Source organism: Ipomoea triloba, chromosome 3 (assembly GCF_003576645.1).
Source record: "Ipomoea triloba cultivar NCNSP0323 chromosome 3, ASM357664v1".
Taxonomy (NCBI): domain Eukaryota; kingdom Viridiplantae; phylum Streptophyta; class Magnoliopsida; order Solanales; family Convolvulaceae; genus Ipomoea; species Ipomoea triloba.
Genome location: NC_044918.1, coordinates 8,780,765 through 8,803,567, shown reverse-complemented (window position 1 = coordinate 8,803,567; position 22,803 = coordinate 8,780,765). Strand labels below are relative to the sequence as shown.

General features: G+C 36.6%; 2 protein-coding genes across 3 annotated transcripts; both read right to left on the bottom strand.

The window, feature by feature from the left end:
* Positions 1-1,876: 1,876 nt before the first annotated feature.
* Positions 1,877-5,931, bottom strand: LOC116013367. Of its 2 annotated transcripts, XM_031253069.1 has the most exons (3): positions 5,303-5,931; positions 2,954-3,510; positions 1,877-2,828 (listed from the first exon to the last, which is right to left on the bottom strand). In XM_031253069.1, the coding sequence occupies exons 2-3, from the start codon at positions 3,431-3,433 to the stop codon at positions 2,823-2,825; spliced, it is 486 nt and encodes a 161-aa protein (XP_031108929.1). In that variant the 5' UTR covers positions 3,434-3,510; positions 5,303-5,931; the 3' UTR covers positions 1,877-2,822. The 2 variants fall into 2 exon arrangements, with proteins under 2 accessions (XP_031108929.1, XP_031108928.1); XM_031253068.1 differs by having other exon boundaries at positions 1,877-3,510.
* Positions 3,669-5,309, bottom strand: LOC116013368. The gene is made up of 2 exons (XM_031253070.1): positions 4,746-5,309; positions 3,669-4,620 (listed from the first exon to the last, which is right to left on the bottom strand). The coding sequence occupies exons 1-2, from the start codon at positions 5,223-5,225 to the stop codon at positions 4,615-4,617; spliced, it is 486 nt and encodes a 161-aa protein (XP_031108930.1). The 5' UTR covers positions 5,226-5,309; the 3' UTR covers positions 3,669-4,614.
* Positions 5,932-22,803: the final 16,872 nt, after the last annotated feature.

Below are 22,803 nucleotides of genomic sequence, written 5' to 3'. Positions count from 1 at the left end.
ATTAGTAGTACAGAAACCTCTTACTCTTCCTAAAAGAAAAACGAGATGAGAAAATAAAGAAAGAGAGATCTATTGAATGGGCCTTCTAGAGATCGAGATGTGAGAAAGAGTTAGTGACTAAGAGTATGTATCAAGACAAAAGCTAAGTCCGGAAATTAGAAGCGGTTAAAGACGGCGCTATCGAATCAGTTCTTGGAGGAAGAGTAGCTGTTGTCTCTTTCCCGGCAATGTAAGATCAGGAAGAGCTGGTTTTACTTTCTCTGTGGTTCGGTTTCCTTCCTTTCTGTGGTAGCTAGGCCTGGTAGCATGGTTAACGTAGCATGTTTGCTAGTCTTGTCGGACTAGGAGCTCTACTAGGCTTGACCGTGGGAAATTTACTTATTAAAGAAAGAATGACGTAGGTAGACTAACTATAAGTAGTAGGAGTTCCCGTCGAGAGGCAAATTCTTCATTTAGGAAAGATCCGATACCAAGTGAAAGCAAGCTAGCTGTTGGTGCTATAGTAAGTCCGTGGTCAGCATACTTAGAGTCGTCTTCTTGCTGTTGTTGAATGTGAAGTTGTGATCAGCTTAGCAGTAAAGAGCTCTTGTTTAGCGAAAGTCGTATTCGGATTCTGCTTGAGCGGCCCTCTCTCTCTGAGTTAGGGCAAAGGTAGTTCGGTAAGCCTCGTAATCTAGTATGACCGAAGCATTAGCCCTGTCCTATCATCTGTATAATGGGGTTCGTCATTTATTGACGGATTTATCTTTCTTAGAATTGGAAGAAAAAGATTGAAATGACTGTTAAAAATTTCACCTATACCTTTGAGATTTAAACAAAATTTTTTTCTTATGAAATGTATATTATTCGTTGATAGATCTAAAGCTTATGCCGTAGAAGCTGACATCAGGCTATTGGCCTTTTATCTGCATCTTCCCGACCGGAAGGAGTTCGCTTTGTTTGGGATGAACTCGCAAAGACTCGACCCGAGGACTTCCCTCGTAGAGTGGCGTCTTTTCTTATCAAAGAATTTCTCAGTGGAACTAAAAAAAAAGAGTTTGAGCTCTTTTGGCTTACTTTTAGCCAAGCGGGGGGGCTATCCGCATGTGTCCCAAAGTGACGTCCATTTTTTGGTAATGGGTATACTCGAGAGAAAAGGTTTGGAATTCGACCTCCCCTTATACGCTCTAAAAAAGGGGTCATGGACTCCTTTTTTATTTAGGATCCCCTTTCCACATTCAATTATTTATTGAGCCTGGTGTGGAATCACCATCATTACACATTCATTCTTGGTCTGGCTGATGGTCTAGCGAGCCTTCCTAGCCGCCTAGAGTGCAGCCTGCCTGCTGAAGACCGTAACGTAAGTAACTCAGTGCTCCATACGGGGGAAATGAAAGCAGAATTCGTTCGGATCCTCTCACATGTTCAATCTTTTTTTAGCGGTTTCCCCGGAGATCTTTATCATTAATGCTACCTTCATTTTGCTCATTCATGGAGTTGTATTTAGTACCTCTAAGAAATATGATTATCCACCGTTAGTCAGTAATGTGGGTTGGCTTGGATTACTTAGTGTTGCGCGCCTAGGAGGGCAGCGCGCTTTGGGATGCGGAGGAGCTATTATCGTCCAGCTCCCTAACCTAATGCGGCACCGGGTTTGGACCGCAGGGAACCGTAGCATGGGGGGACGTCTAATCCTTTTGCCGCCGCAAGGCTGGCTAATCGTACGCAGCAGGCTCGAAGACCCGACTCTCTTTCCGAGGAAATCAGGTGAGACTTCCTTTCTCGCTTTGAGGCTTGCTTTGATCAGTCTGACACAGCCCCTTTTGTCACAGCGGATTCTCTTCGCAATAGCGCAGAAAATAAGTAATCAGGAAAGTCAGTCAGCTTGGTCAATTCCTTTGAATCACGAAATCCTAAATTCAGTCTACTAAGGAGCCGGGGGTGTTACAGTACCTTCCCCTCTAACAGATCCTTGTCCCCAAGGATCAGCAATGGACATTGAATGCACTTCAATGCTGTCTGAGAAGGCATTCCTGGGATCATAAAATACTCTAATTTTCCACTTTTAGTATCTTTGCAGATAGCTGTAATCGTTGCAATTTATTTGAAGATTAAAATCCATCATCACTAATGACCAATCTTGTGGTTTTCCCTCGAAAGAATCATATGTTACCTCTTAACATTGGATGAGTTTAGAATGTTTGCCTTGGAACTCAAGGTAACTAGTTTAGCCATTGATATCTAATTGGTAGCCATTGATGTACAACCTAGCATTTCAGCATTGGGCAATTTGCAAACAAGAGCATTCTTAGCAGCCCAGCAACAACAATTTCAAAGTAATAAGTGCACTTCTCAAAATTCCTAAGCCATCCATCCACAAACTCCCAAGAGAGAAAGTATTTCACATTAATCGTCCAAACCACAGCACAGATTACTCCAATAATTGCAGTCAAAGACTCTCCAAATTGAAGTCATTGAGCTTTTCCTCACCTCCTTTGTCTCCATCATACGAAGCTAAAACAAATGATACTACACCAATAACAAGCTTTGCATACGTATTCATGACATTGGGTGATATATTAAACAGTGACACTAGCTCACCCCTTTCATTTATTTCCAAATTAGAAGCAAAATTATTGTTCACCCTCTGCCACACTAGACCATTAGAAGCTTTATGCAGTGTATTTCTATTTTGAAGCCCTGCTACATATTTAACAAACACTTTACTGTTCTATTGGAAGTACTTCAAACTAATCGTCCAAATAAGAGCACAAAGTACACCAATAAATGTACTCAAAGACCCTTCAAACTCATTAAACCTTTTTCCACCACCTTTGTCTCCATCATACCTAGTCAAAGCAGATGATATCACATAAACAAGAAGCAACATCCTCACTAGTGTATCATTAAACTCATCCAAAATCAAGGGATAGTATCGTAAGCTATAGAGCTCAATATGAACAAGGCTAGTTACCTCTATAAGCCCGTACTTCATCTGCAAATGCCTCTCGAAATCGTCAGCAGCAGTACTCTTTGGCCTCGACATGCACTGCAGAATTCCACCTGGATCAAAATTAAATTCACTGCACCTTGGCATTTTAGGACTGCTATAGAAGACATCCAGTCCCACTTCAACTTGCAGCACCCACCTCATACTAGTTAAAACAATTCTTACAAGAAAGGCAAAATCAATATTCATCCTTGAAAATTTTTTAACCCAACACACATAATCCATTCCAACAGATTCAACACAATTATAAGTTTCATAATACATTGGCATTTTAGGATCAACATGTACGACATACGATTTCACATCAACCTTCACCACTAGCCCCATAGTAGTTGAAACCATTCCTACCATAGGTGCAAAATCAATGTCCATTCCTGAAAACTTTCCACCTAAAATCTCATAATCCAGCCCAACAATTTCATCACAGTTCATCACATTATGCATACCACATTTTGAGCAGAAATTTCAACATAAATTTCTTCAGGAGATAGTAGACTATTTTTATGCGTGTCATTAGGAACCAANTGACTCTCTTTCCGAGGAAATCAGGTGAGACTTCCTTTCTCGCTTTGAGGCTTGCTTTGATCAGTCTGACACAGCCCCTTTTGTCACAGCGGATTCTCTTCGCAATAGCGCAGAAAATAAGTAATCAGGAAAGTCAGTCAGCTTGGTCAATTCCTTTGAATCACGAAATCCTAAATTCAGTCTACTAAGGAGCCGGGGGTGTTACAGTACCTTCCCCTCTAACAGATCCTTGTCCCCAAGGATCAGCAATGGACATTGAATGCACTTCAATGCTGTCTGAGAAGGCATTCCTGGGATCATAAAATACTCTAATTTTCCACTTTTAGTATCTTTGCAGATAGCTGTAATCGTTGCAATTTATTTGAAGATTAAAATCCATCATCACTAATGACCAATCTTGTGGTTTTCCCTCGAAAGAATCATATGTTACCTCTTAACATTGGATGAGTTTAGAATGTTTGCCTTGGAACTCAAGGTAACTAGTTTAGCCATTGATATCTAATTGGTAGCCATTGATGTACAACCTAGCATTTCAGCATTGGGCAATTTGCAAACAAGAGCATTCTTAGCAGCCCAGCAACAACAATTTCAAAGTAATAAGTGCACTTCTCAAAATTCCTAAGCCATCCATCCACAAACTCCCAAGAGAGAAAGTATTTCACATTAATCGTCCAAACCACAGCACAGATTACTCCAATAATTGCAGTCAAAGACTCTCCAAATTGAAGTCATTGAGCTTTTCCTCACCTCCTTTGTCTCCATCATACGAAGCTAAAACAAATGATACTACACCAATAACAAGCTTTGCATACGTATTCATGACATTGGGTGATATATTAAACAGTGACACTAGCTCACCCCTTTCATTTATTTCCAAATTAGAAGCAAAATTATTGTTCACCCTCTGCCACACTAGACCATTAGAAGCTTTATGCAGTGTATTTCTATTTTGAAGCCCTGCTACATATTTAACAAACACTTTACTGTTCTATTGGAAGTACTTCAAACTAATCGTCCAAATAAGAGCACAAAGTACACCAATAAATGTACTCAAAGACCCTTCAAACTCATTAAACCTTTTTCCACCACCTTTGTCTCCATCATACCTAGTCAAAGCAGATGATATCACATAAACAAGAAGCAACATCCTCACTAGTGTATCATTAAACTCATCCAAAATCAAGGGATAGTATCGTAAGCTATAGAGCTCAATATGAACAAGGCTAGTTACCTCTATAAGCCCGTACTTCATCTGCAAATGCCTCTCGAAATCGTCAGCAGCAGTACTCTTTGGCCTCGACATGCACTGCAGAATTCCACCTGGATCAAAATTAAATTCACTGCACCTTGGCATTTTAGGACTGCTATAGAAGACATCCAGTCCCACTTCAACTTGCAGCACCCACCTCATACTAGTTAAAACAATTCTTACAAGAAAGGCAAAATCAATATTCATCCTTGAAAATTTTTTAACCCAACACACATAATCCATTCCAACAGATTCAACACAATTATAAGTTTCATAATACATTGGCATTTTAGGATCAACATGTACGACATACGATTTCACATCAACCTTCACCACTAGCCCCATAGTAGTTGAAACCATTCCTACCATAGGTGCAAAATCAATGTCCATTCCTGAAAACTTTCCACCTAAAATCTCATAATCCAGCCCAACAATTTCATCACAGTTCATCACATTATGCATACCACATTTTGAGCAGAAATTTCAACATAAATTTCTTCAGGAGATAGTAGACTATTTTTATGCGTGTCATTAGGAACCAAATGAGGAGAAACACAATTGATTACCTCAACTCCTAGGTTCATCTTCACCGCTTCTGAATCTCCGGCGGGATTCCTAATTCTTCATCCGGAACTAGAGGAATCGGTTTGTCTCTGCTAACCTCAAGTTGCAGCATTGGTGGAGAGAACTGATCTTGCTGGGGAGCTATTGAAGGTACCTGGACTGTGGAGCTTCTCTGTATTGGATTCACAATTGAAGGTATCTGGACTGTGGACCTTCTCTGTACTGGATTCATCATTGGAGAAGCAGATCTGTCAAGCCCCATAGCCTCTAGCAACTCATCTCTAAAATTGAACATCTCCTCTCTGAAATTAGAGATCTTAACACTTAATTTCTTCACCAAATCTTCCGTTGCATGAGATTGTGTACCAATTTCGATGCCCAATTCAACCACCTGAGCCTCTAGCTTACACACTCTAGCCTCCATGGATAAGGGCTCCGGGTTATTCGAATTCACCATTTGAGACGCAGGAAAGACGAGTTCTGATACCATTTGTAATGATCTGGGAAGTGAACCGAAAGGAATAGAGAGGAATAGAAGAGAAGAGGAGATATAGAGAGTTTGAGGGAAGAAGAGGGTAGGAAAATTGAGAGAATTTGTATTAATTTGAGTATAAAATCCAGCGTATCCTTCACTGCAATGTACTGCCTATTTATACTAGAAATACTCTAATAACAGCTAAACAAATTCAGTAACAAACTAACAGAGAAGGAATAAAACGGCATCGTCCTGGCCTGGGGTCGAATCCGGTTGGCTCAGGGTCGGTTTCAATTGTCGGCTTTTTCTTTCCTTCGATTCCGGTTGGGAAGCCTTGGGTGTTACAAGCAGCTGAGTCAACCAGCGAGCCGCGGGAAGTCGACGGAGAGCCAAGCACCATCGCAGGCGAGCTGCTGCCTTTCCAGTTTCTAATTTTTTATTTTCGAATTCCGATCAGGTTGTTTCAATCTTTGTTTACTTTAAATCTCAAATTTTACATCAATTACATGTGTAATGTGTTTCAGTGTTTGATGTCTGGAGTGTTACAAAGCTCCAATAAGGTATCGAGAGGGCTATCACAGTCAGGTGTGAACAAATTACCCCTATTTGTAAAGTAACCCCTATTTAGGGAGTTGAGGCGAAAAATGGTTTGATGAACCGTTCCATTCGCCACGCATCGGCCCCATTCACTTGCTTATCGTATAGGCTGTAAGTACACAGTGCCCCACAAGTAGGCTGCTTTTTCCAGAATGCAGTCCGAGATAACCGTAACCGTGTATATGTATAAATATATCTTCGATGTTGTCATTTCGAAATGTCCGCTTCAACCGCTGTTTCGCCCCCCCAATGAGCAAAGTTGGCTTGATGAGCACAGATGTGGAAGCGAAGTGCCTTTGAGTCTGTGGCTCACTGATTTCGGTTATTTTGCTTTGTTGCCTCTGTATCGTGTGTATTTTTAATTGTTAGAATATATTATATCTTAGAACGTATTATACTTGATTTTGGGGAAAATACATAATTATATATAACTATATATATTTTCCTATATTGATATTTGGGGGTTATACTATTATTTTTGTACAACTACTTGGATAGTAGCATTTTATATATAGTTGAAGCTATTCATATATTTTTAGAAATGTTTAGCTTAAGAACTTTTGATCAATAAAATAGTATAACCCATGGACACCTAAACCTATTTATTTTGATGTTTAAATCTGTGAAATGTAAATGTATGTGGGGGTGCTCTAGTGATGAGCTTAGTTTGCAAAATATGATGTATTTGATGATGATATTATGATATTGTGGATATTTGTGTGTTATAATGCAGTCATTGATGTATTGAGATCTCGCCATGGGCTGGATATGGCGTTTGCTGAGGTTATAGGTGGAAGAAATGGCGAGAGAGAAACATAGTCTCTCTCTTGGCAAGTCACGCGGGCCAAACCTGCAGGCCGTGGCCTGCAATGATGACTCGTGCGCAGGAGCAGGCCACCACCCGCAAACCTTAGGAGCCTACGGGTGAGGACCTGCGAAGTGTGCAGGTCTAAGGTGGTGGGGCTGGGAGCCTTGCCACCCCACAACCCCGACCTCGCGAGGTCCTGGCGACGGGCCTTGTTGCCCTTATTGCCAATCTCGTGGGAGATGAGGGGCCTGTTGGTTTTGGGGCGTACCCCCTTACCTCTCTGGTCCGGCCACCTTGTGTTTGTGAGTCCAGTTAAACCATGGGTTCCGGTTGCTTGATCTATTGGTTACCTTCGATGAGTTAAGTGATTGATTAAATGCGCTATTCTTATTTTATACGTTATTATGTGATCAAGCATGACATTCCCTTGGGGAGTAATATTATGAGATTAAATATGGTATTTCCATGTGATATGATTTTTATGATAAAGCTATGTACTCAAATGTGATATGTCTATAAGATATGGTAATCTTGATTAAGCTACGTGTCTATGCTTGATTTGCTAGCATGAAATAATACTATGAAATGAGAAGTGTGAATGAGCATGATATTCCTATTTGAAATGGAATTTTGAAGTGAATTATATGAATAAAGTATGATGTTCCTTGTTAAAGAGGAATTATGAGATAAGCTATGTGTGAAGCATGATATCCCTATTTAAAGAATGTGATTAAAGAAGGCAAATGATTTATGATGCTCCTATTTGCAAATAGGACCATGAGTTGAAGTATGGAAAGTTTGAAAAGGAAAGTGAATGTTATGCATTCTATCTTTGACATTAAAATGTCATGTTAAGTATGATGAGCTGTATCATCTATGAGATTTATTGCTTGTGCATCTGTTTGCAATCGTCATGCCTATGTCTATATTTACCAAACCCGTATATGTTGCATAAAGGAATATGCTCTTACCATGAAAATTATGAGAATGCATATATGTGTTATATATATATATATATATATATATATATATATTTCTACATTAAACCCCTTTTAAACCTATATTTATATACTAGTTTGATTTCATGAGCATACAAGACCATATATGTCTATTATTCTCCATTTTTGAATCTACCATGAAGAAATGTTTTAAAAGATATTATTATCAATCTTTAATGAAATGGGATCTAAAATATATTTTTGGAGGACCCAACTGGACTGCAATCTTTTCGGCAGAAACGATGAATGACATATTGTCATTATGTGATGAAAATACACAACGGCAGAAACAATGAATGACATATTGTCATTATGTGATGAAAATACACAATGAAATGATGAGATGAAATCTGGTAGAAAAATCCCGGATTATGTAGAAAAGTGGCTTAGTAGAAAAATCCTAGGCTTACTTTAGGGTTTGAGCTATTACTCGCTGGGCTTGGAATCCCAGTTAGGGGGTGTGCACACTTAAGGTAGCGGTCCTGATTCCACATGTGAATAATGAGTTATGATGAGTTATAAGGGAGCAGATTTTGGGACACGGTCCTTATTGAGGTCTTACACACATGGTGGTGACTTCACCTCCCATCATGTACGAAAAAGATGAAAGTATTTGATGAAAGGTTTCTGGCCTCCAGTATTATTATAAGGAAATGACTATTTTCTTATGATATGATTATTGATCCCACGTGAAGTATTAAGAGAGCATACTTATATTTTATTTGGCTTTGAGCCACCTTTTACTTGTGATAATGAGCATGACACTTATGTATTATGATGTGGATAAAGCTTTTCCTTACTTTGTTAGCATATATAGTTTTTATAATGTTATAGTTATTCATGATACTTAAACTCTATTCCCTCAAGCATTGAATCCTTTTCTAGTTACACCTACGATCATGTCAGTATGATCTATGTGACTTAGTTTGAAACCATATATGCTATGTATGCAAGCTCTGGAATGATTATGTTAGTTGGTGATTGTATTCTCATGAAGTTATATGATATTTAATTTAATATGATACATCCATGAAGTCATATTGTATTTAGTATTGAATATTCATGATTCTAGATGCCACTTCCATGAACTTATGTTACAAGTTGATGTATAATGTGATTATGTGTATCAAACCTAGAGTTTCCAATAGATATATATATATATATATATATATATATATATATATATATATATATATATATATATATATAAACTATTTTACGAGATGGAGTGGTTTATACTTAGCAATTATGCTAATCGGGTGTTTTCTACTTGTTTTTATATAACCCATTTCAAGTTCAGTTTGATGTATGCTGAGCGCGTTTGAGGAGTTAGATTGAGTAGCCTTGTTTTGTATCTAAACTCCTAGATAGTGACTCTCGTTAACTATATTTTGTAGAGCATGTAATGACTCTAATGATTAGCTTACCTCTAGACTTACCTTATGTTTTGTATGGTGCTTAGACACTGGTCCATGACCCTTATGATATCTTTTGAGGGTTATGAATGTTTAGTTAAATGATTTAGCCTTGTAGCTATCCCAGTATGGATAGCTGTGGCGGTAGCATCCCCTTGTGTTTTGGGCTTAATCTATCTAATGATATTAGCCAGTTGGGTTTAATCCGGTATTTATGCTTTAAGTTTAATGCATATCAACCTAGGTTCAAGTGTTAAATTTGGGGGTGTTACACCTTTCTTGAAATATTTCATGCCTGCGAGCATGTTTGTGTTTAAACAATTTTATTTCTCCTATCTAAATGAATTTATTCAATCTCGTTGATTCTTTTTCTACCGCATTATATTGACACTCATTCCCTTCATTTTTTTTTAGAAATATGGGAGACAGATCAACCCTATGTTTGGTCGATAGTGCGACCACTCATACTATCCTAACGGATAGGACATATTTTTAATCACTTAATCCTCTCATCGGCAATATCTTGACTATTGCAGATGATAGAATTTCATCGGGGGCTCCGGAAGAGCATCACTCATATTACCAAGGGGTACTTGTTTAGCAATCGAAACAACTCTCTTATACCCTCAATCAAAAGAACTTTGATTAGTTTCAAGGATATTCGGTCTAACGGTTTCCACATAGAAACTAAAACTAAAAACAACACTTAATTCCTTGTCATGACCAAAACGGTTAATAACTAGGAAAAGGAAATCAAAGAATTTCCTTCATTTTTTCCAGGCTTGCATTATTCCTATATTAAGCCAAAAATATCGCATTCGCAGTAAAGCTTAACAATACACATTATTTTGGTCTATGGCATGACTGCTTAGGTTACCTTGGCAAACTATGATAANATATATATATATATATATATATATATATATATATATATATATATATATATATATATATATATATAAACTATTTTACGAGATGGAGTGGTTTATACTTAGCAATTATGCTAATCGGGTGTTTTCTACTTGTTTTTATATAACCCATTTCAAGTTCAGTTTGATGTATGCTGAGCGCGTTTGAGGAGTTAGATTGAGTAGCCTTGTTTTGTATCTAAACTCCTAGATAGTGACTCTCGTTAACTATATTTTGTAGAGCATGTAATGACTCTAATGATTAGCTTACCTCTAGACTTACCTTATGTTTTGTATGGTGCTTAGACACTGGTCCATGACCCTTATGATATCTTTTGAGGGTTATGAATGTTTAGTTAAATGATTTAGCCTTGTAGCTATCCCAGTATGGATAGCTGTGGCGGTAGCATCCCCTTGTGTTTTGGGCTTAATCTATCTAATGATATTAGCCAGTTGGGTTTAATCCGGTATTTATGCTTTAAGTTTAATGCATATCAACCTAGGTTCAAGTGTTAAATTTGGGGGTGTTACACCTTTCTTGAAATATTTCATGCCTGCGAGCATGTTTGTGTTTAAACAATTTTATTTCTCCTATCTAAATGAATTTATTCAATCTCGTTGATTCTTTTTCTACCGCATTATATTGACACTCATTCCCTTCATTTTTTTTTAGAAATATGGGAGACAGATCAACCCTATGTTTGGTCGATAGTGCGACCACTCATACTATCCTAACGGATAGGACATATTTTTAATCACTTAATCCTCTCATCGGCAATATCTTGACTATTGCAGATGATAGAATTTCATCGGGGGCTCCGGAAGAGCATCACTCATATTACCAAGGGGTACTTGTTTAGCAATCGAAACAACTCTCTTATACCCTCAATCAAAAGAACTTTGATTAGTTTCAAGGATATTCGGTCTAACGGTTTCCACATAGAAACTAAAACTAAAAACAACACTTAATTCCTTGTCATGACCAAAACGGTTAATAACTAGGAAAAGGAAATCAAAGAATTTCCTTCATTTTTTCCAGGCTTGCATTATTCCTATATTAAGCCAAAAATATCGCATTCGCAGTAAAGCTTAACAATACACATTATTTTGGTCTATGGCATGACTGCTTAGGTTACCTTGGCAAACTATGATAAGCCGGATACTTACAAACTCGACTGGTCATAACCTTCTTAGGCCAAGCATACTTTCTCCAACAAACTACACTTGTGTTCCCTGTGCGAAGGGAAAACTTGTTGTTAGGCATTCATGTCCTAAGGTTGGTTTTGAGTCACCTGTTTTCATGCAAAGGTTACATGGAGATATTTGTAGACCAATTCATCATTCCTCTAGATCATTTCAATATTTCATAGTCCTCATTGATGCTTCCACCTGATGGACACATGTGTGACTGTTGTCCACTCGTAATATGGCATTTGCAAAATTCATGAGCCAAATCGTTAAGTTAAATGCCCAATACCCCGATTATCCTATTAAAAACGTAAGAATGGATAATGCTGGTGAGTTTACCTTGTCAGCTTTTAAAGATTATTGTATAGCCATGGGGATTAAGGTGGAACATCATGTACCATATGTCCACACCCAGAATGGTCTAGCTGAATCTCTTATCAAAAGACTTAAGCTAATAGCTACACCATTACTACAACGATCCAGTTTGCCAGTCACTTATTGGGGACACGCAGTGCTGCATGCTACAGATCTAATACAACTCCAGCTAGCATATCACGAATATTCCCCTCTATAACTTGTATGTGGTAACGAGCTAGACATTTATCATTTGCGTGTCTTTGGTTGTGTGGTTTACGTACCCATACCACATCCACAACATACCTCAACACAGATTAGGTATCTATGTGGGGTTTGTTTCCCCATCCATAATTAAATACCTAGAGCCCATGAATGCAGACCTATTTACTGCTCAGTATGCTGATTGTGTATTTGATGAAAATCATTTCCCGGCATTAGGGGGAGAGAAAAGCCCTGCTTTGAAGAAATGCCAGGAAATTTCATGGGATGAAAAAGGTCTTCAATACCTTAACCAACGTACTAGTTAAACTGAACTTGAAGTTCAAAAAATAATAAATTTGCAAAAACCATAGTTGCAGTAGGCGCTAGGAGCTAGTTGGGTGTCCGGGTAGCTCCTAGCGCCTAGGTGGCCTAGGCGGCGCTAGGCGAGCACCAAAAAAATCAATGACAGACTTGTAGTTTGACAATTTTAATGAGATTGTTTTCAACATTCAATCAAATAACACATCTTAATAAATGAAATAATGATAATTTATAAGTCATAGCATCATAGCAATATTAAAAAAAAATACACAAATATGAAATACTCAAATACTTCAATCATCCAAAGATTCAAAGTAGCAAACTATCAAAAAAAAAACTAATGAATCATTATGCATCTCGCATGACTGTATCTATTTTATTTATGCATCTCTGTGAATCATTTGTGAATTGTGTATTACTGGTATGTAGAAAGATAAGGTAATAATGATTATTAGTCAATGAAGTATTAAATAAATCAAATAAATGAATAATTATTACGGAGTAACTAATAAATTGGATTAACTAATGAAAGAAATTAAAGGTTTAAAGTTTAAAACATACAGTTTGCAGCCAATGTACCTTATTCAATGAAGTTTCTCGACATTTTATTAAATTTGAGCTCTTATCTCCCCCTAATGTCGTGAAACAATCTTCATCAAGTGTGCAGCCAACGTACCTTATTCCTTATCATGCGCTCTAAGGATTAAATAACAGACAAAGGTTGTTAATCAACATATTCATCTCGTATTTCTTGATAGCCCATAAAAGGTATGCTATAGTGGTGATATAGGAAAATAGACTACACACTGCGAATAAAACGCAAATAGGAAAATGTTTGATCTTATACCACGTACTAGGTGCTAGGGAGAATAATTATGATATGCAATGGGCCAGATTGTGATAACAACAATATCATATAAAACTGATGTCCCCAACAAGAAAATACCACCTCCGTCCCATTTTGGCTGTCTGATTCGTTTAACGAGACTTGATTGAAATTATTTTTAATCTAATTTTTCATAATATTAAGTTTATCATTAATATATAAAATTTATATATTCATAAACTACATTAAAAGTACTATTAAACACAATTTTTTTTTAAATAATACAAAATTACAAAAAAAAAAAAGTAATAAAGAAAGAGTTGATTTGACCAATGAATAGTAAATATGACAGGTAAAATGGGACAGAGGAAGTACATAATTTAAGAATTTTCTTCCATAGAATATGCTTTATATAATATGCATTTGAAGAAATCTGACTCACAAAAAAAAATATATATTTGCCCAAGGCGACCCACTAGCTCAAGTCATACTATAAATTCATTTGGGTCTTTAAAGACTTTAAAAATGTATCGCATCAATGCAACATATGAAGTACCCAAAACATATATGCAATCATCTAAGAGTAACATATATAATCAAATATGAAAGCATACATATCAAATGATATTATAAAGATACACATCAATCATATGGAAGCTTGTCAAATGAAATAGATCTTCAAGATCTCCCAAAAATCCTTATCCTCACCTTTCCAAAGAGTAACATCATTAGATTTGTGCAAATTGACATGATATAATTCACTTCCTCATTTTGCTTCAGGCAAACTAATATGATATAATTCACTCCCTCATTTTTGCTTCAATCAAACTGATATGATACCATTTTTTTCGATCTTTCAAACCAATAACATCTAAATCAATCATATCATGTATGGCATAAGTCAAGGATCATTTTTATAAAAGGGTATACCACTCCTTAAATAGCACAGAATTGCACTAAGCCATATTCGGAGAGGGATTAGACATTTTGGCATCTTAAATTTAGTCAAAGGAAGATTATCATAATTTGTTGATAATAGTAATCCTTCCAGGATTGATATGGGATTTATGAAACAAATAATGATTCAACTTTGAATTCACACCCAGTCAATTGCATACGAGAGTCATGATTGCATGCGTGAGCAAAATTTCTGTATATAAGCATGCAAACTAAGAGAAATAACACTGATAAGTAACCTTCCTCCGAAAAATAAAGTCTGGGAAGTAAACATCATTCGGAAAGTAAATTTTCAAGAAGTAAGATTAGAAAAGTAAGCTTAGAGAGGTAAGCTTAGAAGTAAGCTTAGAGAAGTAAACTTTCTGAATAGCCTCTTTCCGAATAGTCAATTCGAGTAGCAAAATCAACAAGGAAAATTAGCAAGGAAAAACAACAAAGAAAATCTGCAAAGTAAAATAACTTTGCACTTGTAATAATTTGCATCTAAAAATAACTTTGCACTCAAAAACAATTTTGGAGTATATATATACTTCTCGACCATGCAATAACTTTTCGAATATTGCGGCCGCGCATGCTTCAGGCATAAGCTAACTTCTCAAATACTTCAAGCATGAGCTAACTTCTTAGATTCTTCAGGCATAAGCTAACTCCTCAAACATGAATATATTTTCATGCATTACTCAAACATTATTATGACACCAATCAATTCTTCATCAATACCTCATCATTACGTTATCATCATCTAGGCAAACTAGAATCTGCAAGATGAGCTGAGACTCATTCTTCGATGATCAAATGCTTTGGTGTGCAGCACGTAGGGACCAATGCCCTTCACACCCACATTGATAGCAAACCTCTAGCTAGAACTTTGCCTTGATGAATATGGTCGTCCTTGATTATCTCAATCACTTTGCTTCTTATTTTGAGCTCAAAACTCATACCACCTCAATTATAACCTCGACCCCTTATAAAGTTGCTCGACTTAGCAACATTATGTACTTCAGGCACCAGCGCAGAACCAACCGGACGTGCATATGATTTTTCATCAACAACTGATTGTGCTTTTTAGCCATAAGAAGTGCTAAAATCATCTTAGAATGTTTCTTATAATTTGTTGCCACGTACTGCTGGTGGAGTACAAGGTTACTTGCATGAAAAGTCGACATAGTATTTTCAAATTAAATAAGTATTTCTCTGAAACATCCTATTTGAAGAGTTTTAATTGATAGACTATTTTATGCAGAGCTGAATTATAGTCCGTTACTGACTTATAATCTTAAAACTTGAGATTAAATTAGTCAAATTGTGTCCGAGGGAGGACAATTGATGACTATTGGTCGAAATGGTCCTTGAGAGACTTCCATAATGCAATGGAGATTTTTCAATCAAATACTCATTTTTTAAGGTTGCGGTTCAAGTGGTGACGTATGAAATGAAAGCTTGTGCCTTCTAGGCATCGATGCTTTGTGACTTAGCAACAAAGGTTTCGCTCAATTCTTTAGATGCCAAATATATTTTAATATCCAGAGCTCAAGTTTAATAATCGCTTCCTTCATAAGTGAGCTCAATAAATTCACATTTGGCAATGTCAAATACAATTTACAAGATCATCATTTACATTCAACTTTACAAAGCAGTATGTGACAACATTGGGAAAAACCATTATTTTGAATACATGTTCAAACAGTTAATGAAGAAACACCTTTTTACATGAATATTATGCATATATGTATCTTAGCATTCTGATGCAAACATAACAATCCGATGCAAACATAATAAGAATCCATTATGCATTCGATATTCAAAGTCAGAAACATACATAGATACATATACATACAATTTGACATATAACCACATGTATTTATCAATTCAAAGCATCATAGTTCATGTAGAGTCTAACTCATATACATGAATTAGGAGGATAAATAAAGAGAATTTGTATTTACAAACTTATGTATTTACCCAAATTTTTAACCATAGCTTGATGAGGGGTTCATATACTCACAAGTAGTTAACGAGCATGAAATATTATCACTCTAATTATCATAAGCACACATATATAGAAAATAAAATAAAATCAAAAGTGAGAATACTCATTTCGTAGAAACAAGGATTGGAGGTTCCAATTCATACTCGAAAGAATCTTATATAAATGATATCTATGCACAAACAAAGTCATAGGTTCTAGAATAAAATGCATAAGACAAGATACCAAGCATACCGTTAATCAGAAATTACAATAGAGACTCGTGTTGATAACACTTTGCAATTTGGTCTTATAATTAGCTCAGTTTCCGCGTGATAGTTGTACGGTAACACGTCAATTATACGTATGAACAATATTGCAAAATGGAATGGAAGAGTATAGAGAAAAGTATAACACAAGATATATGAACATCAAAAGCTACCATCTTATATTCTTATTGTTTTGGAAACATCTTATATTATTATTAAGCTTTCAACATATCTATATATATAACAATACAACCTTTGTTTTAGGAAATGAAAGGTTTTCTTGTTTTTTTTTTTTTAGTATTCAAAAGAAAAAAAAAAAAAAACAATACAGCCTTTCATTTCCTAACATAATGAGGGAGTTGAAGATATTACTTCCAGCCACAGATACAGGATCCATATAGTTTAGATGCTAGATCATGTTGCTTGTCATTCTTCAGTATAATTACCGTTCAAAATTTTATGTTCGCTTTACTATTGTTTTTATGTGGTGTGTAGGGGGATAGTGAATTATTAGGCTCCTTATATATGTTTGTATCTTAATTTTGGCATACATCTTTGCTGTGAGCTTGTTCATCACTTTGAACTAAATATTGATTAAATTGGAATAGATTGCTTTTAACGTTCTTGAATTTAAACTGAATATTCAATGTTCTAATTACTAATTTGCATTCCATTTAAAATGAATGTTCGTCTGACCTGTAAATTGAATGTCAATGAGCTCATATGATTTGGAACAGTTGAAACCAAACTGTTCTATAAGCTGTTATTAGACTTAAAGAATTATATGAGTCCAACAAATTCGTGAGTTTTGAGTTTTTGTGTACTTACTGAGTATAATGACCTGTAGGGGTATTAATAGTCTGGGTGAAGCTTCTACAATTCATTACCTTTGTTTTGAACTTCAGGTGAAGGTACAGGCCGGCCCTCTCTCTGTCTCCATAGTACATATCCCACACTTCTGGGATAACCCCAATCAAGATGGCTAAGGATACAAACTTGTAATTACAAGGTCACGAGTTCAAGTCCCAGCTTCATGGTTTGAGCTGATCAATTATGGGCAACCTAGGTTGGTTTATCTCTTTTTGCTCATTTGCCGGCTAAGGTCACAAGACGGGGTTTACCAAGTCTACACCCTCAGATAGTGGTTGCGGGTTTCCCTCGTCACCCAAAAACAATATACAATTGAGATGAAGGTGAAGGTCAAGCACAGGTACACTTTAGATCTTGGATGATTTGCCAACCTCTAAACTTCTTTCTTGCTTGACCTTGAATTTCGATGCATTTGGATTTGGTTGGCACTTCTTATTTCATTGCTCCCTTACATGTCTTTTGATTCTTCTAATAACATTTACTTTTGTGTTCCTCGAAGATCTGCAGAAAATACAGCTTCTTTAGTTGCAAGGTTCATCCAAAATAATGGTTTTCTTCAACTATCACATTTTTTCATGCATGTATGCATGCTTAGACATTTTTTAATTTCTTGGTCCTACTTATATGGCCTGGTCTCTTGTTTAGAGTTCCATGGATGAACTAACTATGAGTATGATGCTCCTCTAGATGAATATGGCGGATTGTAAACAGCTAATTTACCAAACAGTTTTTTATAATCAGCTAATACAACCAACTAGTCAGACCAGTTAACGCAACCAGTCATCAACTACTAGTTAAACCAACCAGCTATCAGCTATAAGCTATCAACCGTTTGCCAAACACCCCCATATATAAACAAATGAGCTTATTGCCTTTGTGTTTCTTGCAAGTGTGGTCCTATGTTGCAAAATTCATTCTTCCATTGTTACTGGAAATTGGATAACATAAACAAATGAGTTTTTTTTTTTTTTTAATGCATTGTTGGGTTTGCTATGATCTTTATTTCACAAAAGGCTGAAGATCTGAAGGCCGCGTGTTCGATCCACGCTCAAAAGTCCTTCGAGCAGTTCTACTTCCTACGGTTGTGAGGATCTGATGAGTCGCGGCAGTTTTGGGAGAAGAACAACGACAGTGGCGGCGGTTTTGGGAGAGGAGAGGAGAAGAGATGGTATGGTCGCGGCGGTTTTGGGTGCCATATTTTTCATGCTTGAAGAATCATACTACATTATTATTCTTATAAGTTATGAATCAATGGTAAATGGTGTCAAAAATTTTTGGATGAATGAAATGTGTGAACACTCCACCAATACCATACATTCCGCAATCATGATGTCAAAATTTTTTGGATGACGAGGCAAACTCATGTGCAGCCACAATCCACTCTGCATGTACGTGTTGTGACTCCTGAATCAGCAAAGGATTACAACAACGCTCCACTGAGGCTCGAACCCATCCCCTTCTACATGGGACATATGGACAACAACACTCCACTGAGGCTCGAACTCATCCCTTCCACATAACGGTGCAACCGGATGTCACTAGACCACAAGGTTATTGGCCATTTAATCATATCAATTGTACGGAACTATAGTAAGTTTCTATTTATTTTTATAATGTAATTTTACTATTTTTTTCATTCAACATTTATTTACTTGTGCAATGAGCTTCATTTGCCTATATGAGAAATAGCCCAACTTCTAAACTTTAAAAAGATTCCAGTTTACTCCTCTAACCCTTGAAAAAGTACAGTAGCATTTTTTGCATTATGGACGATGACATCGTCTAAAATGACATTTACAATTAATATATTATATGCTTGTAAATAAATTGAAAGCACATGAATCGAGACTAGCCTTTTTTTTTTTTTTTAGTATGAGTCGCAACTATGTTACAATGTAGTACTTAATGAAACAAAAAGAGTTAACAGTCCACTGAGGCTCGAACTCACTCCCCCTCTATGTAGAAGTGTAAACCAGGTGCCACTAGATCACAAGGTTGTTGGCTAATTGATAACTTTTTAAAACTAAATTATAGGATTTTTGATTTTTTGATTTTTGTATTTTTAAAACCGTTATTCCGATTATATGATCATACATAACGAAACATCAATATTAGTAATCATTCCAATTCCAACATACTATCAAACATGCAAAATACATTTACCAAAACTGGTGTAGGAAAGGGGTGATGGTGAAAATGTGGGTGTAATGTCGTTCCGCAGGATTGGGACTATGGCGCGTACTTGAGCGGTTACCTAGATTCTAGTAACCAAGGTATTGGAACCAATAAGGATCCAAGCAAATCATTGGCTTAGAGTATTTAGAAACTAAGAGATTTTTGGGGGTTTTGGATGCTAGGGAGTACAAATTTAATTCTAGAAATTTCAAAGGGAAAAGATGGGTTAAATTAGGGTTAAATTAGGGGTAGCTCAAGTGGCAAGTGAGCTCTCTTTGTGGGGAAGAATTCTAAGAGAACTCGGGTTTGATTCCACAAGTGACGATTCCCCCTGGGCCAGCTCTTGTGCCTCTCGGAGCGAACGTGGGTGGACCTGCCTCTCGGAGCGAACGTGGGAACGTGGGTGGACCTGGACCGTTAAACAGACAGAGAGAGACCCCATGAACTTACTAAAAAAAACTTGAGGTTGGGGGAGAACAATTTACCTAGGGTCTTGAGACATTGCACGTATGAATCCTAGCAATAACAAGGATTGAAACAAGGATTGCCCCACTTTCGTGGTAAATTAATCCAAGTTCTTGAAGAACAAAAGCATATTTAAGCCCAAATCTACTCCTATTTTCATAAAAGGAAAATGAGTTCGAAATTGGGAAGGTTGAAGTCTTCCATCCAATTTCCATTGAGATGAAAGACTTTCTAAACACAAGCAACAATCTACGTATCAATTATTACAAGAAAAATCAAGACCCAATTCAAACCTAAGAACCCTAGTGGGTTTGTTCATCCACTTTATGCAATAACTACATTTCTAGCATCAATAGGAGCAATAACACCCTAATATAACCCAAATAAGTAACTACTCACTCATAGGAAACATAAACATAGCAAATCTAAGAAAGGAAATCATAAACATAGCAATAAATGTAAAGAAGAGAGAAAGAAAGGAAATGAAAACTTCTCTATTAAATGTAGATGAAGAGGTTGGTGGAATCCACACCAAATCCGCAAAATAACACCTCCAATGTGTATCTAAGTGTAGATCTATGCTATTCTAAGCTAACAAAGGCTATAGGAATGAGAGAGAACAAGTCTAAGCTAGCTAGGGTTTGGAACTTAACAAAAATGCAGCAAAAACGCATAAAATAGAATAGTACATATCGAAACGGCCCCCTACACGGGTGTTGGTGACGCGGCTCAACATTTCCAGTCGGGCACAGACGAGCACCTACACGGCCCGTGTGGGTGCCCGTTTCGTTTCTTCCACTTTGCTTCCTGTTCCGTTTTGCGCTCCGTTGCTCCCATATTTCCATGAGTGGGATCCTATGCTACCAAAATTGATCCAATGCACCCCAATATGCTTCCTTTGCTACTCGTTGTGGAGAATTTCACCTATAAACACAAAAATGCACAAACGAGTAATAAATCCCACTCAAGTATTAACATTTAGCTCCCAAAAATAGATAAAATAGGGGGTAAAAGGTGTTTATATTAGAAATAGAGCTATCAACTCCCTCACACTAGAACTTTTGCTTGTCCTCAAGCAAAGACTAAGGACAAGTCACTTTCCAAGCTATGAACATTAATTACACTTCCTCCCTGTACAACCAAACAAACCACAAAATAACTCGTGACAACCCAACCTGTTTCAAGAATCATCTCGGCCTTACATATGAGTTCCTTTCTCAAGCCAATGACCAAGCACCGAAATTATAAGATAAGGTGAGGACCTTGTGTGCACAAGTGCTAAGTTGAGATTATGCAAAACATGACTCAAGATGAAATCTCATAGGCTTGCCTTTCTTACTCAGTTACTCCCACTAGATCAACCTTTGGAGTGCATAAAATGATCAAATAGGTCTTTATTCGGCTTGTAACCGGGCTAAGGGTAAAGGGTTTAACAGAGAAGGGGTATGGGAAATAAACAAAATGAGAGAATTTCACACATATTCACAAATTAAGCTAGAAAAGATTTGACGATTAAGGACATATAAGCACTCTACAAAGAAGAACAAACAACACTCTCAAGAGGTGGAGATTGACACAATTATCAAGAAAGGTAAAGACACTTTTGCTTTTATTCAACTTTTCCGTTTTTCTTTTAACTTTTCATCATTTTCAAACTTCTTTTTCAACTTCTTTTCAAACATCTTTTTCTCTTTTTCTGCTTCTTTTCTAATTTTCAAGGAACCTTCACTTTTTTTATTTTAGAATAACCACAAACTCTATGTATTTATCAAAACCCCCACACTAAAACAAAACTATCTAGAGTGATGCAATTAAAGATATGCTCCAACATGAATTTCTTCTAACTAATGAACAAATGCTACATCCTCTCAAGGGTGGAAGGGAAATATTTTTGGCTAAGGGCTATGGGTGAATTAACAATGGTAAAAACAAAGAAAAACTAACACAAAGAGGGAACAACTGCTAAGGACTTTTATTGAATGAACAAAAGGCTCAAAAGGGGACAACTAGGGAAAAACACATATTAATAGGTAGGCTATAAGGCATTGGCTAAACAAAAAGGGCCTATATAATTTCAAATCACGCAATTCCTAGGATTTCACTTGGGGAGTAATAGGGTAAGTTCTAGCAAAACAACCATTACCGGAATCTCACATAAGCCTGCACTAGCGAAGCACAACACACAAGGTCAAGTTATTCATTTATTAGAGGCTAACAAGGCTATTGGCAAGAGATCGGATCAATCAAGAGTTCAACTTCAAATCATCAATCACAGGTAAGGTTGCACAAGTACCACCATATCATCCATCAACCAACAAAAAGGAAATGTTCACAAGTTTAAGCAACGAAAGAAAATTACCCAATCAATATGTACACTTAGTCATCTAAGCAAAAGTTCAACAAAAATTTTAAATTTTCAAAACAATTTTCCAATAAGAATTGGTCCCCCCACCTCCCCCCTAACTAAAAATTGCACATCGTCTGCAATGGACTAACAAGTAAGCACAAAAAGAGGATGACCAACTCAACCAACAAGCATCAAAATATAAACAAAACAAAGAAATAAAGCAAAGTGAACAAAAGATAAAGATAACCATAATCAAAAGAAAGTCTAGCAAAAAGGAATAAAACAAACTAAAAAGCAGAAAATTAAAAGAGTCAGAGTTTAGAAATTGTCTTG

What these genes read in the sequence shown, in the direction of transcription:
- LOC116013367 (XM_031253068.1), bottom strand. Translation starts at nt 3,433, where the DNA reads ATGCATAATGTGATGAACTGTGATGAAATTGTTGGGCTGGATTATGAG.
- LOC116013368 (XM_031253070.1), bottom strand. Translation starts at nt 5,225, where the DNA reads ATGCATAATGTGATGAACTGTGATGAAATTGTTGGGCTGGATTATGAG.